This window comes from Panthera tigris, chromosome A3 (assembly GCF_018350195.1).
Source record: "Panthera tigris isolate Pti1 chromosome A3, P.tigris_Pti1_mat1.1, whole genome shotgun sequence".
Classification (NCBI taxonomy): domain Eukaryota; kingdom Metazoa; phylum Chordata; class Mammalia; order Carnivora; family Felidae; genus Panthera; species Panthera tigris.
In genome coordinates this window covers 30,265,356-30,277,964 of record NC_056662.1, presented here as the reverse complement: position 1 = coordinate 30,277,964, position 12,609 = coordinate 30,265,356, and the positions used below count along the sequence as shown (strand labels likewise).

Genomic DNA, 12,609 nt, shown 5'->3' with positions numbered 1-12,609 from the left:
ATGTGAAATGCCACCCTTCTGTCACCTGACTAGCTGGCCCTGGGTTAGAATGTCTTTCACATCAGCTATTACGAGTTTCTTAAGTAAAAGAGATGAATGTGTCTAAATTCACAATGTCTAAATTCTGGTGAAATCTGCAGTTGTTAACCAGAGTGGTTCTTTAGTAGATAATATTAATGAAAGATCCCCCATGCCATGGACTGTGCTTCCACTTGAGTGGGAATATCACAAGAAAAATAGAGGGGCTTGTTCAATAAGTTTGTCTTTGTCCGGTTCAGCTTTAGAGCCCAACTTTGCAAAATGCTAATAGTTTGGTTCCATTTTCAGACCGAGCATTGCACCCTTGCTTACCAATCCAGTGCTCACTTCTGTGGCTCTCAGGTCAGGGAGAACACCCTCCCTGCTCCAGGGACATGGACCTAGAATGTGGTCCCCGCCAATGTCAAGGGACCGGTCTGTACTTGGTGAAGCTCCTCTCAGCTCCCTGTACCTGCATCTAGGGCCAGCTGCACACGGTCCCTCCCAGGCCGTGCTACAGCCAGGTGGGTAGGTGGGGCCGGTGGTGCCGGTGTTAGGGAAGCTCCTCCTGGAGAGAGCCTGGTCTTCCAAGAGTGTTCCTCATAACTGTCGTCTCTGGGTTTCTTGACATCATTGCCAGGAAGGAGGGGGGTAGTTTAGTCCTGTAGTTTAGCCCACTGGGGTTTACTCACTAGATACTGTATAACTCCCTCAAAAAAAAAAAAAAAAAAAAAGTTTATGAAACTCTGAACCTCAGGTTTCATAGACGTGTTTGTACACTAAGAATTCTGCAGCAGAATATTTTTAAACATCCGCAGTTTTTTGTAAGCTATATTTTTGTATATTTAATTGCTATTTTAAAATTTTAATGCATTTTTGGCTAATTACTCCTGTTTTAAAAACAAAACATGCATGTAATTGACTTAAATGTAAATAAAAAGCAGGTTTTGAAAATACTCTGTGCCGAGCATGTACCCTTCAACTCAGAGGAGCCTGAGATCACCTACACCCCTCTTGAGCCTGTGTAGCAACAGAAAGTCAAGGTAAGTGGCTCTGATCAAAATGAGCTGGTCCCCAGCAACATGTGATTGTGATGAAGGAGCTTCGGGCCTGCACCCCCATGGGGTAGGGAGCAGGTCAGAGGTGAGGAGCAGAGCACCAGGCCACAGCGAGGAAGGAGGTGGCCAAGACCCCACCTGCCCCCCTGGCCTCAGCCCTGCAGATGCCACGGGACACACCAGCTGTCTCACAAATGCAGGAGTCAGCGCCCAGGGGGGTTGAGGTGGTGGAACTAGCCCACCCCGCCCCCCACCTCTCTAGCTGCATCTCCGGCTTGGAAATACCAACTATTCTGTCAGAAGGGAAAAAACACACCTAGACTCCAAAGTCCCCCCGTGGTGACTGCTGTTTCTCCTCACCGCCACTCACGAGAAGCCCTGCAGGTCAGCATTGGCTCCGCAGCTTGGGGGAAACTGGCCCCCTCAAGGCCATCTGTGACCCTGCAACAAATCTGGACCACTTCTTAAACCTCCTCTGAATGCAGGTGCCTGGAGAGCTCCTCTCCCTCAGCCCCTTCTCAGACCATGCTCTGCAGCCTTTTCCTTCTCTGCCCATCTAGTTATTCTCCCTCTAACCTTCATATTCACTAAATTCCCACCTAGATAGACATCATTTGCAGGTCTTTAATCTCCAACCCAAATATTCAGCTGCCTTTTTGGTATCAAGACCTGGCAATCCAAAACCAAGCCTTCCCAACAAGCCTGGGTGCCTCACTGGGACTCCCTCACCACTATCCAGTCACCGCAACCCAGCCTTCGTCTACTGCTCCAATCTTGGCTTAGGCCACCTTCCTTTCCCACCTGGGTCCTAACCGCAGCCACCCCACACGTACACATACTGCCTCCAGTGGAGGGCGGGGGGCCCTCGCCAACTCACGGAGGGCAGACTGGAAAGGACGCTGCTGAGACGGCAGTAGCTTACACCAGGGACTGGCAGTGGTGCCAGGCGGTGGGAGTTTACATGCATCTCACAAGCCAGAGGTAGCAAAGTGGCAGTAAACTGGGATCAGGCTCAGAAGAGAATGTGAGCAACTCCCGTGCAGAGATGGCCTTGGGGGGACACAGTGCTAAGAGGGGAAGGCAGTCCTTGCCGGGGGGCTACAACTCAAAGGCAAGGGCTGTGAGGGGCCGCTACCTTGGAAATCAATGTCCAGGGCTGATGACTGCTTAGGGAAGTCCAGAATTGCGCCCAGGGGGCTGGCAAGATCTGTCCTCAGAGGAGAAGTGGCTGGCACGGGCAGAGGTGGCCTGGGAGGCAGAAGGAAAAGCAAGAGGGGTCTGCTGTGTTAGAACGGAAGAAGAGGACGTGAAGTGTCCGTTAGACTTAGTAACGACCCACTGGTGACTGATCAGGCACCCTCCCAGGCAGTGACACTTTGGACACAAAGTGCAGAGAAGTCACAGAGGCAGCCTTTCAAGAGCAGGAAGTGGCAAGGATGCAGAACACGGAAGGTGAACGCAATGCAGGAGGCGGCTCTGCCCAGGTCTAGCTGTGTGACCTCAGGCAGGTCTGTTCCCATTAAACTGCAGGGAGAACAAAGGCTGTATGAGGCCAGCCATGTAAGCACTGGTCACAGCCTCATGAGCACAGTACGTGTGGGGAGAGCAGGGGACCCCAGCACAGGCGCCTGGGTCTCCACCAGGGAAGCAGGCTCCCTCCCTCCCCCACCTCCTCTGGAGAAGAGCAAGTGGGGAGGAGGGTCTGGGGCACAGGGGCTCCCAGGAGCACAACTGCGTATCAGCAGGTGGGTAGGGACATGGTCTTTGATGGCTGTAGGGAAGGTGGGGCCACCAAGCGCAGACGAGATTAGAGGGGACTCGGGCAGAGGCCCGCAAAGGCCAACAGCAGCAAAAGAGAGGCTGACTGGCTCCCGGGAGCCACAAGTCCCATTCCCACAGCTTTCCTCCAGTTCTGCTGGCCTGCACCAGGCTGACAGTACCCACAACCCGCTGGTGCCCAGCTGCATTGAGGGGCGCCCTTAAGAAATGGCCACTCCCTGCCCCGCAGGCAGCTGCCCTTGGTCCCAGAGCTGGCACGTGCCTCTGCTGCCCCCACGCGGCCAACACAAAAGGGTGCCAAGGGATCCGGCCGCCCCTCCTCCCTTGGTGACCCAGCCCTGCACTCTTCCAACCTAGGTCCCTGCCAGGCGCAAGGAGGCTGCAGGGCCTTGAGATTACCTTCTAGTTCAAAGGCTGCTTTATACAGACCTTTCATGGCCTTCAACAGCAATGCAGGCACAAAAATACACAAGATAAGACTCCAAACAATATTCTATCTCCAAGGGGAAGGGTTATTTATTCTGCACAGCAGAAAGAAAACGCTCTAAGACAATCTCTACCGAGACTCCATCTTAAATCTCTAAGCTGCCTTTTGAGCCTCACACATGCAGCCCTCATACTCAGTCCTATCCCAAGCTCAGAGCCAGCCTTGCCAGCTTCCAGCAAGTAAAAACCTTGAGTGGGAGAGGAAGGCAAAAGTTCCCTACCCTGCCCCCAGGAGTTAATCAATGGACTTCAATTCCTCACTTTCTACCAGCCGGAAACAATCAGATTCTCCCCGATTCCCTGAAAATGTCGATTCGAGAAATCTGGTTTTAGTCTTCCAGGTGCACTTTTTCTACTAGCTTAACTCCGCTTAACTCCCTACCTCCCACCCCCCCCACGCCGCCCCAAGGGCATTCTTCCCAGGGTGGACTAAGTCCCATCTTTCCAGACACACCTTCCCAGGATCTGCAGTGTAGAGTAACCTGGAACTGCCCTTCCCCAAAGTTGCTCAATTGCCAAAATTACAAGTACAGAATTACTCTTAAGTTTGCAGAACCTTAAATAAAACATGTTTTTCAATATGTTCACACAGAGGCTAAATGAACACCAGAGTTAATTCACAGATAATGATCTCCAAGGCTATACTGACTACTTGTGATGAGATTACAAGATATAGTACTTGCCTTACATTTAGCAAGTTCAACAAGACACAAAACCAGCCAGCTGAACACTGAACAGCTCTCCCCTGAAGTGGCTCCCAGTAAGTGACACGGGGAATTCCAAAAACACATGGCAGGTTTAACAAAGCTATACTGAAGAGCAACTTAACTACAGCAAATCCTCACTGCCGTGGACATGTCCACTTTTTTTTATATGTATCTTTCCTTAGTGGTTACTAGTTTCGACTAAATTTTTAAGGATTTATCTTGATGACTTAGAAAAATACACTCATCCTTCCTTGCTTTGATTTGGGTAGCACACCATCATAAAATTGAGTCTCTTAAAAAACAAAAGTTCACAGATCCCATTGTGCAATGTTCCAGGAACCCTCCCCAGGTGATCAGGGGATCTTCAACAGCTCAAGGAGTGCTCCAACGGCTCCAAAATAACCCTGAAAAAAAAGTACACCACAAATGAGAGCAATTTTCCTTAGACTTATTTAAATTACCTAAATATGATTACTAGTGTTAAAGCCAACAGTGCCCTTAATTCCCGATACTGAGCACCTATTTTGCTGAGCTCCAAGGAGCTCCCAGGCTGAGGAGGAGAGCTGGATGTATAAAACACCCGGGCATGCCAGCATGTGAGACCAAAACCCACGGTGAGGGCTGCAGGAGCTATGAAGCCCATGGCAGCTCAGTTCCCTCTGGAAAGAGCCCGTACCTGGGCTGCCTCCTGCAGAAGGAGGATGTGAGAAGCAGCAGAGGCCCAGAGCATTTCCAGACAACTAAGGAATGAAGGGAAGACGGGACCTGAAGATTGATGGGGCAGGAAAAGCTGGGGGGGTAGGGGTGGGGGTGGCAGGGGCAGGTTATGGAGGGGGAGGGCCTGACTGGGCTGGGGATGGAAAGGAGCAAGAAGAGATTGGGACTGACTCAAGACCTGCCTGAAGAAGAGGAAGAGGGCAGCAGGGAGGCTTAGGTGTCCCCCATACATCTGGTGACAGCCACGAGGGTATAGGAGCAAGAGATGTGGCGAGCAAGAACGGCTTCCATACAGCACGTGCAAGGCCGGAGTGCCCCAGGCAGCCAAGCAGCCGCACCCAGGAAGTAACTGGATGTCTGCATTTGGAGCAAGGCAGTGGTCGGGGCAGCACTGGCAGAGGCGGGCAGCAGAGGAGTGGACAACCGTGCCCTAATGGGACATGAAGAGGGGGACACAGACAGAAAAGCACCATGTGAAAGAGCAACAGAAGAGCCTGGAGAGAGAGCAGAGGCATGAGAGCGAGAAGCAGCAGCTGAAGGAGGACAATGCAAGCCCATCTCCAGAAGTAAGTAGCCAAGGTCAAATACAACCAAGAACCAAGACATGAAAACCCAAAAACAGACAAGAAAAAGAAAAGGACTGTAACAGAAAAATGAGACAAAACCCACACTGGTAAAAAGACAGTGCCTGCGGGCCTCAGAGAACAGTCCTACCCGGATACAGGATCCGTCAAGGTCTCCAAGGGATAAGATGCCACAGCAAAGTCCTTTAAGAGTCTCATGCTCTACTGACTGAGCTAGCCGGGCAGTTAGCAAAGTCCTTTAAGAAAGACAAAAACGACTGAAAAAGGAAAGTGGGAAGATCCTGAAAGACATGCTGACGGATTGCAAAGAACGTGCTAACGGTCTCTAAATATCATAAACAACTGAAGTCCACTCCGTTTTCCAAGGAAAGCTTCTCCAAGAAACGTGGCCACACAAGAGAGAAGCTGAAGCCTCTCCTCTCACTCTGTTTCTTGGTTTTAAAAACAGCCAGCTACACGATGAGCATCCTGAGAGGACACCCACAAGTGCACCAGCTGGCGGAGGGTGGGCTCAGGTGGGCTCACCGGCGGGCACTCATTTTAGTAGCTGGCTACGCACTGTTTCCCGTGGCCTTCTGGATCTTTTATTTTGCAACAAAAGAAGAGATGAAGTTAACCAATGTAATGCACTCCACTGAAGACCCAAAACCCACCACCGAGCAGAAGGTGTAAGTCGTTACAAGCTACAAAATGCTAAGATGAGAACAGCAAAGGCAGACAGAGGGCAGAGAGGAATCTATACAAAACTTTCACTTCCCGACTTCACAGGGGAAAAGGCTTCATATGTCAGAGCCTAACATATCAAATTTCCACAAGTGCGGCGATCAACACTGGAGCCAGAAGCCTAGATGCAACTGGAAAAGAGACAGCGGGGCCAGCAAGCATAACCAGAGAGGAACATGAAGTCAGCAGGCAGTAAGAATGACAAAACGTAAAACCAAGACTCCACAAAGTGTTCAAATTATAACTGTTACGGTGTGAAGATTAAAAAAAAGAAAAGTTAACCTAAGAAATGAATCTCCACATTCTGCCTAGGAAAGTTTCAAGAGGTAGAAATGGAGCAGGAGGAAAGTTCTACTGCAATGTAACATTAAAGAGAGTTTCTTTTTATTCTAACATAAAGCAAAACAGAACAGGTCAAAAATCACAAAAAGCAAGATATATATAAAAGATGTAAGAAACTGAAAGATAATTTGGTACCGATTTATTAATAACATTAAAAGCAAAAAATGTTTAAGCGTACAAATTGACGGGCAGTAAATAAGCCAGAGAGATCTCATGCACAGCAGGACAAGCAAAGCCAGTAATAATGCAGCACCATCACATCAGGCCAGGTGGCCGCACCAGCGACCACCTCCCAGCACATAAATGTATCAAAGTGACCAGCTGTAAACCTTAAACTTACACAATGTTACATGTCAAATTTATTCAATTAATTTTTTTTAATAAAATAAACAATTAGATGACTAACCTTTAAGCTTTGATAAGGGGAATCTGTGCACCTTGAATTTTAACAATGAACTTAATAAGGGCACTTAAACAGGAAAAACTCAGAGCAACTTTAACGGAAAAAGCAATCCCTGTAGCACTTCAAATCTTATTCTGCCGATTCCTATAAATACTATTAAGTAAATATACACAAACAATTCTGAAAAATGTTTGTGATAGCACTAAGATCCAGCAACACTGGAAATAAATAGTTCAAATGCCCCACAAGCAAGGGGACAGAAGAGAGGTTCCCCTCCATAGCTATGGTCCTATTTTTTTCCCCAAACTGGAAAAATAGAAAGGCACTTTCCCATACAGAATTTCAAGTGGAGCAATTCAATGATTTTCTTCCATTCTGTCATTTCTAGCCTGTCTAGGTATGAGGTTCTTATGTGGTTCTAATCTTGGAATGTATTTCTCTGTTTTCAGAACACACATCTTATATAAGTGGCCCATGAACTGTATCAATACACAAAAGCCAACATCAAAATGAAAAAAGCAGAACCCCAAGTGCATTTACAAAATGTAATGGGAAAAACATAATGGATGGTTTGGAAAAAAGTAACACTAGAAATAGAGGTGAATGTTTATCAAGGTTTTTTTTCTTTAGAATTGCTAACGTTCAGGGGTGCCTGGGTAGCTCAGTTGGTTAAGTGTCCTACTCTTGATTTCAGCTCAGGTCATGATCCCACAGTTCATGAGACTGAGCCCCTCTGTGCTATCAGCACAGAGCCGGTTTGGGATTCCCTCTCCCCGTCTCTGTCCCTCCCCGACTTGTGTGTGCTCGTGCTCTCTCTCTCAAAATAAAGAAATAAATTTGTTTTAATCTTAAATTGCTGACATTCACAGTTAACCAAAAATTTCCCTTGCAGTAAATCAGGTAAGAAATTGCTTTTGAACATTACAAAGTTAAACCCTATATCATACGTCTACAAAAAATTAAGTAAGAACTGCAGTGCAGTCCATTTCACATCTACTTCAAGTTCCAAGCGGTGGGAACTGCATGCCCTTTACACTCGTAACACATCGCGAGAAATAAGTCCGCTTACCTCGTGTTCCGAAAAAAGTGCTTTCAACTGCCCCTTGGACCAATAATCCAAAGCATATGCCAAAAGTCGCATGGCGATCGTATTAATTCTCAAGAAATTTCCAACAAATACCACCTGGTTAATGTTCTGAGCACATTAAAAAAAGGTAATTAGTTTTCATCTTAATTTCTGTTCTCTCGTAAAAGCTACCCCAAACAGAGCACCACGTGCATAGTTTTTAGCAGCAACTTGACTGCTGAGCAAAAAATTTAAAAAGTATTTACATTTAATCTAGTTGGTCCAAGGCTACTTAAATTTGAACCCAGACAACTCTGGACCCACCTCAAGCCATGCCAGAAAATGTCACAAGAGAATACAAATTAGGAAAAACATTTGTATTAAGTATGACAAACAATAACTTCTGGTAAAAGTTTTATACAGAAAAGTTAAAAAAAAAAAAAAAGGAAAGAAAAAAAAGTAAGACCCCCAATTCAAACGAAGGAAAGCGACACAAATAAGCAAATTATACAAGAAATATAAGGGGCAAAAATTCAACCTCACCAGTAATCCGAGAGAGTAATATTTTAAACCTACTAAAAGCTAGCAGCAGAACAACTAACTGGAATTCTACCCCAGTGTGAGTAAAGTTGTGGTAACACCAACCCATTCGTTCACCGCCTAAACAGATCTAAGTTAATGCGGCCCTGGTGCAAAGCATCTTGGCAATTCCTACCAAAACGCGTAAGTACAGTCATATTCTCCACATGAGAGACCTCGCTCCTGAGTAAGTCCCTCATCAAGAGTAAAATTCAACCAGGGCACCTGGGTGGCACAGTCAGTCGAGCGTCGGACTTCGGCTCAGGTCATGATTACTCGGTCCGTTAGTTCGAGCCCCACGTCAGGCTCCGTGCTGACAGCTCGGAGCCTGGAGCCTGCTTCAGATTTTATGTCTCCTTCTCTCTCTGACCCTCCCCCGTTCATGCTCTCTCTGTCTCAAAAATAAATAAACATTAAAAAAAAAAAAAGAGTAAAATTCAAAAGAAAAGCTTCACGCTTAAAAATGCCTTACTGCAGAACGATCACTGGCGAGCAACCCACACCCAGCTCTACGGGAGTGACTTATGACACAGAAACAAACCAAGAACACAGCTGTGTAATTTTAAATACTTGAGTAAAAAATGTCAATTGGCACGTACACCGACACCAACTAATATATCTTATAAAAGCACAGGAAAAGGAACAAGCGATAAAGAAAACAGTAACTAACATATTCAAATGAAGAATGTTTTTAATTACTTGATGCTGATACAGTAGCTTTTTAATTAAAAACGAGACAATCCCCTTTTGTGCCTTTCGAAGTTTCTTTTTTAAGCCGCATGCCTACACGATCCACTGAGCAGAGTAAATGTAAGCAAAACCGCGTGAGCAGGGACAAGTGGCGGAGCCGCAGCATCGGGACCCCGGGGAAGGCCGCTCTCGGTTCTTTCATAGCCCTGTACAATGCTGCTTGACCCGAATGCTACAAGGCAGCACTGTAAAGAAGCTGAAAGCACAAAGACAGCTCGTGGCGGCGCACGGGGCGAGCGCTCCTCGGCTGCCCGCTCTCTTCTCCCGGCCTCGGCGACTCCTCCGGATGCCTTCCCAGGGACTCCAGGCTCGATGGGGCTGCTGTCCACCCTGCCTACAACCCACCCACCCCCCCCCGCCCCCTGCTGCCCCATCACCAGGACTTCTCACTGCCTTCCTACCTTCCTACTTTCCCCTCAAAAGATGTGATTTTACTTTTACATAGTGGCAATATTTATCTTCACTGAGGAAAAAACATCAGTTAAGAGCAGTCTACACTTGAAGAGCTTTAACATGGCCAATGAAACTCCACCCCATACAACTATACTCAGGTACTGTGCGGACAAGACAGACGTTGTACACAGGGCTGAGGCCCACTTAGTAAGTTCTGTATTCTCCTCAGAGCATCTAAAGAAATCCAGGTCCCCTTACTTCATTAAGGGCACACATTCTTGCTATTGAGCCAATGTTGTTGGTGATGGTGATCAACGTTGCTCTGGCGAGGTCCTCTTTACTGACAGCCTCTCGCTTCTCCTTGCTTATCATGTTTCCAAAGCTGTGAAGGAAGAAAAAAAACATGCGGCCACTGAACCAAAAGGCAACACAGCCCAACGGAACTTGAATGTTACTCTACTAAGATAAATGCGACTTTTAGGGCGACACTGTTCAAATCTTCAAACCATTTATTACAAAATAACAGAGCATCTGTTCAAAGAGAAATGCAACTTGGAAGAAACCGCTCAAGCATTCTGAGTAAGTAAATGCCTTTCCCCACAGCTCCCAGTGACATCTAGCACTGATAACAGATCTTTGTACGTCCAGTTAGGACCTCATCAGATCCACTCTAAGGCGCCACTGTGCCTTCCACAGCCAGAGGACAGCTCCAGGGAGACACCTCTATTGGCGATTCGGTCCCAGCTGCGCAGCCATACCGATCAGCTGAATGGTCACGTTCGCAGCTCGGAAACTGCTTTATCAGAGTAAAGCAAAGTGGCGTCCCAGAGTCAACTACGGAAGAGTGTCAGATTTCCCTAGAAGACCAAGTACTTCAAAGTACTTGTAGAGCAGCACTGCTACATTTATAACCGATCAAAACACAAACCCAATCAGAAAAGGAAGTGATTAACAGTGCACAAAAGCTGCAAACTCAAACATAAAATGTGCAGCATTTACAAAGTCCCTTAAAATTAGCACATAAGCACATATATATGTGGTCCTTTACTATCATTTTAAAAAATCATGTGTGGGCGCCTGGGTGGCTCAGTCGGTTAAGTGCGGTTCGTGAGTTCAAGCCCCACGTTGGGCTCTATGCTGACAGCTCAGAGCCTAGAGCCTGCTTCGGATCCTGTGTCTCCTTCTCTCTCTGCCCCTCCCCCACTCACACTCTCACTCTCTCTCAAAATACAATAAACATTAAAAAAAAATTTTAATGTGTCCCAATACAAAAAAACAAGTGTTCTAAACAGCTGAAAATAAAATTTTTACAGAATTCCATTTACCATGGCATCAAAGAGAATAAAATGCTTCGAAATCTATTTAACAAAAGAAGTGTAACAACCGTACACTGAAAACTACAAATATAACTTTGGCGAAAGAAAGCAAAACTCCAGGGGACGCCTGGGTGGCTCAGTCAGTTAGGCATCTAACTCTTGATTTCAGCTCAGGTCATGATCTCACACTTTGTGAGATCAAGCCTTGCATCTGGCTCTGCACTCACAGTGGGATTCTCTCTCCCCCTCTCTCTGCCCCTCCCCTCAAAACAAAATAAACATTAAAACGAAAAAAAAAAAAAGAAAGTAAAATTCTAAATAAATGGAAAGACATTTTATCTTGGATCAGAAGACTTGATAATGTTAAGATGGCAATACCCTCCAACATGACCTACAAATTCAAAAGGATCCCTATCAAAATCCTAAATGCCTTTTTTGCAGCCACTGACAAGGTGATGGTAAAATTCACATGGAGGGGCTCCTGGGTGGTTTAGTTGGTTGAGCATCCAACTTCAGCTCACGTCATGATCTTGCAGTTCACCAGTTCAAACCCCACATCCGGCTCTGTGCTGACAACTCAGAGCCTAGAGCCTAGAGCCTGCTTCGGATTCTGTGTCTCCCTCTCTCTCTCTCTCTCTGCCCCTCCCCTGCTCATGCTCTCTTTCTCTCTCTCTAAATAAAAACATTAAAATTTTTTTTAATTCACATGGAAATTCAAACTACTGATTCATGCTACCACATGGATGAACCCTGAAAACATGCTACGTGAAAAGAAGCCAGTCACAAAAATCTCATAATAGGACACCATTTATATGAAGTGTCCAGAACAAGCAAATCTACAGACAGAAAATATATGAGTGTTTACCAAGGACTGAGGTAGAGGAAATGGGAAGTGACAGCTAATGGATAGAAGGTTTCTTTCTGGGATGATGAAAATGTACTGAAATTAGACTATGGTGATGACTGCAAAATTCTGTAAATATACTTGAAACCACAAAATTTTACACTTGAAACAGGTGACATTACAGTATGTAAATTATAGCTGGATAAAACCGTTTAAAAGGAAAAAGATACATCCAATATTTAATATCTTATTCCTGTCTTTCTCAGAACACACACGCCCCCTTACCTGGATGCCACAGCCCAGCCCGGCAGTCCAAACCTCTCATAGTCCCCTCCATAAATGTCTCGAACTAGTTTATCCACTTTGGTGCTATCTCCACGAGATGCCATTTCCAGAGCCTCTTCAAAAGTGCTGCAGCCGGTGAGAAGACAGCAGAGACCAAAAAAAGTTCCTCCTCCAAGACTGATTAAAAACAAACAACACAGTATTAGAACATTTAAAAAATAAGAACGGGAAGGTAATTATTTATGAACTGAAAATTGTATCCGTACATCAACTCACTCTTGCCCTAACCCAATCCTGCAGATGCCACTGGCAGACAAGACTGCAGAAAGATAAACTCAGGGCGCCTGATACATACCTTGAAGGTACATACTCACGTGAGCCAAAAACAGTGAGGCAAAACACTGGGCTCACCTCCCTGCCTGCACCCCCAGTGCAGTATGGGCATCTGCTGAGTGTCAGGAGCTTTGGGCGCAGATCTGCCCGCCACACACCCAGGCCACGCTAACACCTCCTCTCTTTGTCTCTCTAAGCCCCCTGTCATCCTGGCTCATCAGTCCCC

The 12,609-nt window shown here is 46.3% G+C and overlaps 1 protein-coding gene across 3 annotated transcripts in view; it reads right to left on the bottom strand.

Annotated features, from left to right (window-relative positions):
* Positions 1-3,355: 3,355 nt before the first annotated feature.
* PANK2 (pantothenate kinase 2) overlaps positions 3,356-12,609 on the bottom strand; it is a 32,191-nt gene continuing 22,937 nt past the window's right edge. The window contains exons 2-5 of one of the 3 annotated variants that reach the window (XM_042980849.1): positions 12,051-12,227; positions 9,864-9,987; positions 7,887-8,012; positions 3,356-4,452 (exon numbers count right to left, since the gene is read on the bottom strand). In XM_042980849.1, coding sequence (XP_042836783.1) covers positions 4,402-4,452; positions 7,887-8,012; positions 9,864-9,987; positions 12,051-12,227 — 478 coding nt within the window. In that variant the 3' untranslated portion in view covers positions 3,356-4,401. Of the gene's footprint in view, positions 4,453-7,886; positions 8,013-9,799; positions 9,988-12,050; positions 12,228-12,609 lie in introns of those variants that run through there. The other 2 variants (XM_007073271.2, XM_042980848.1) reach the window with 2 other exon arrangements.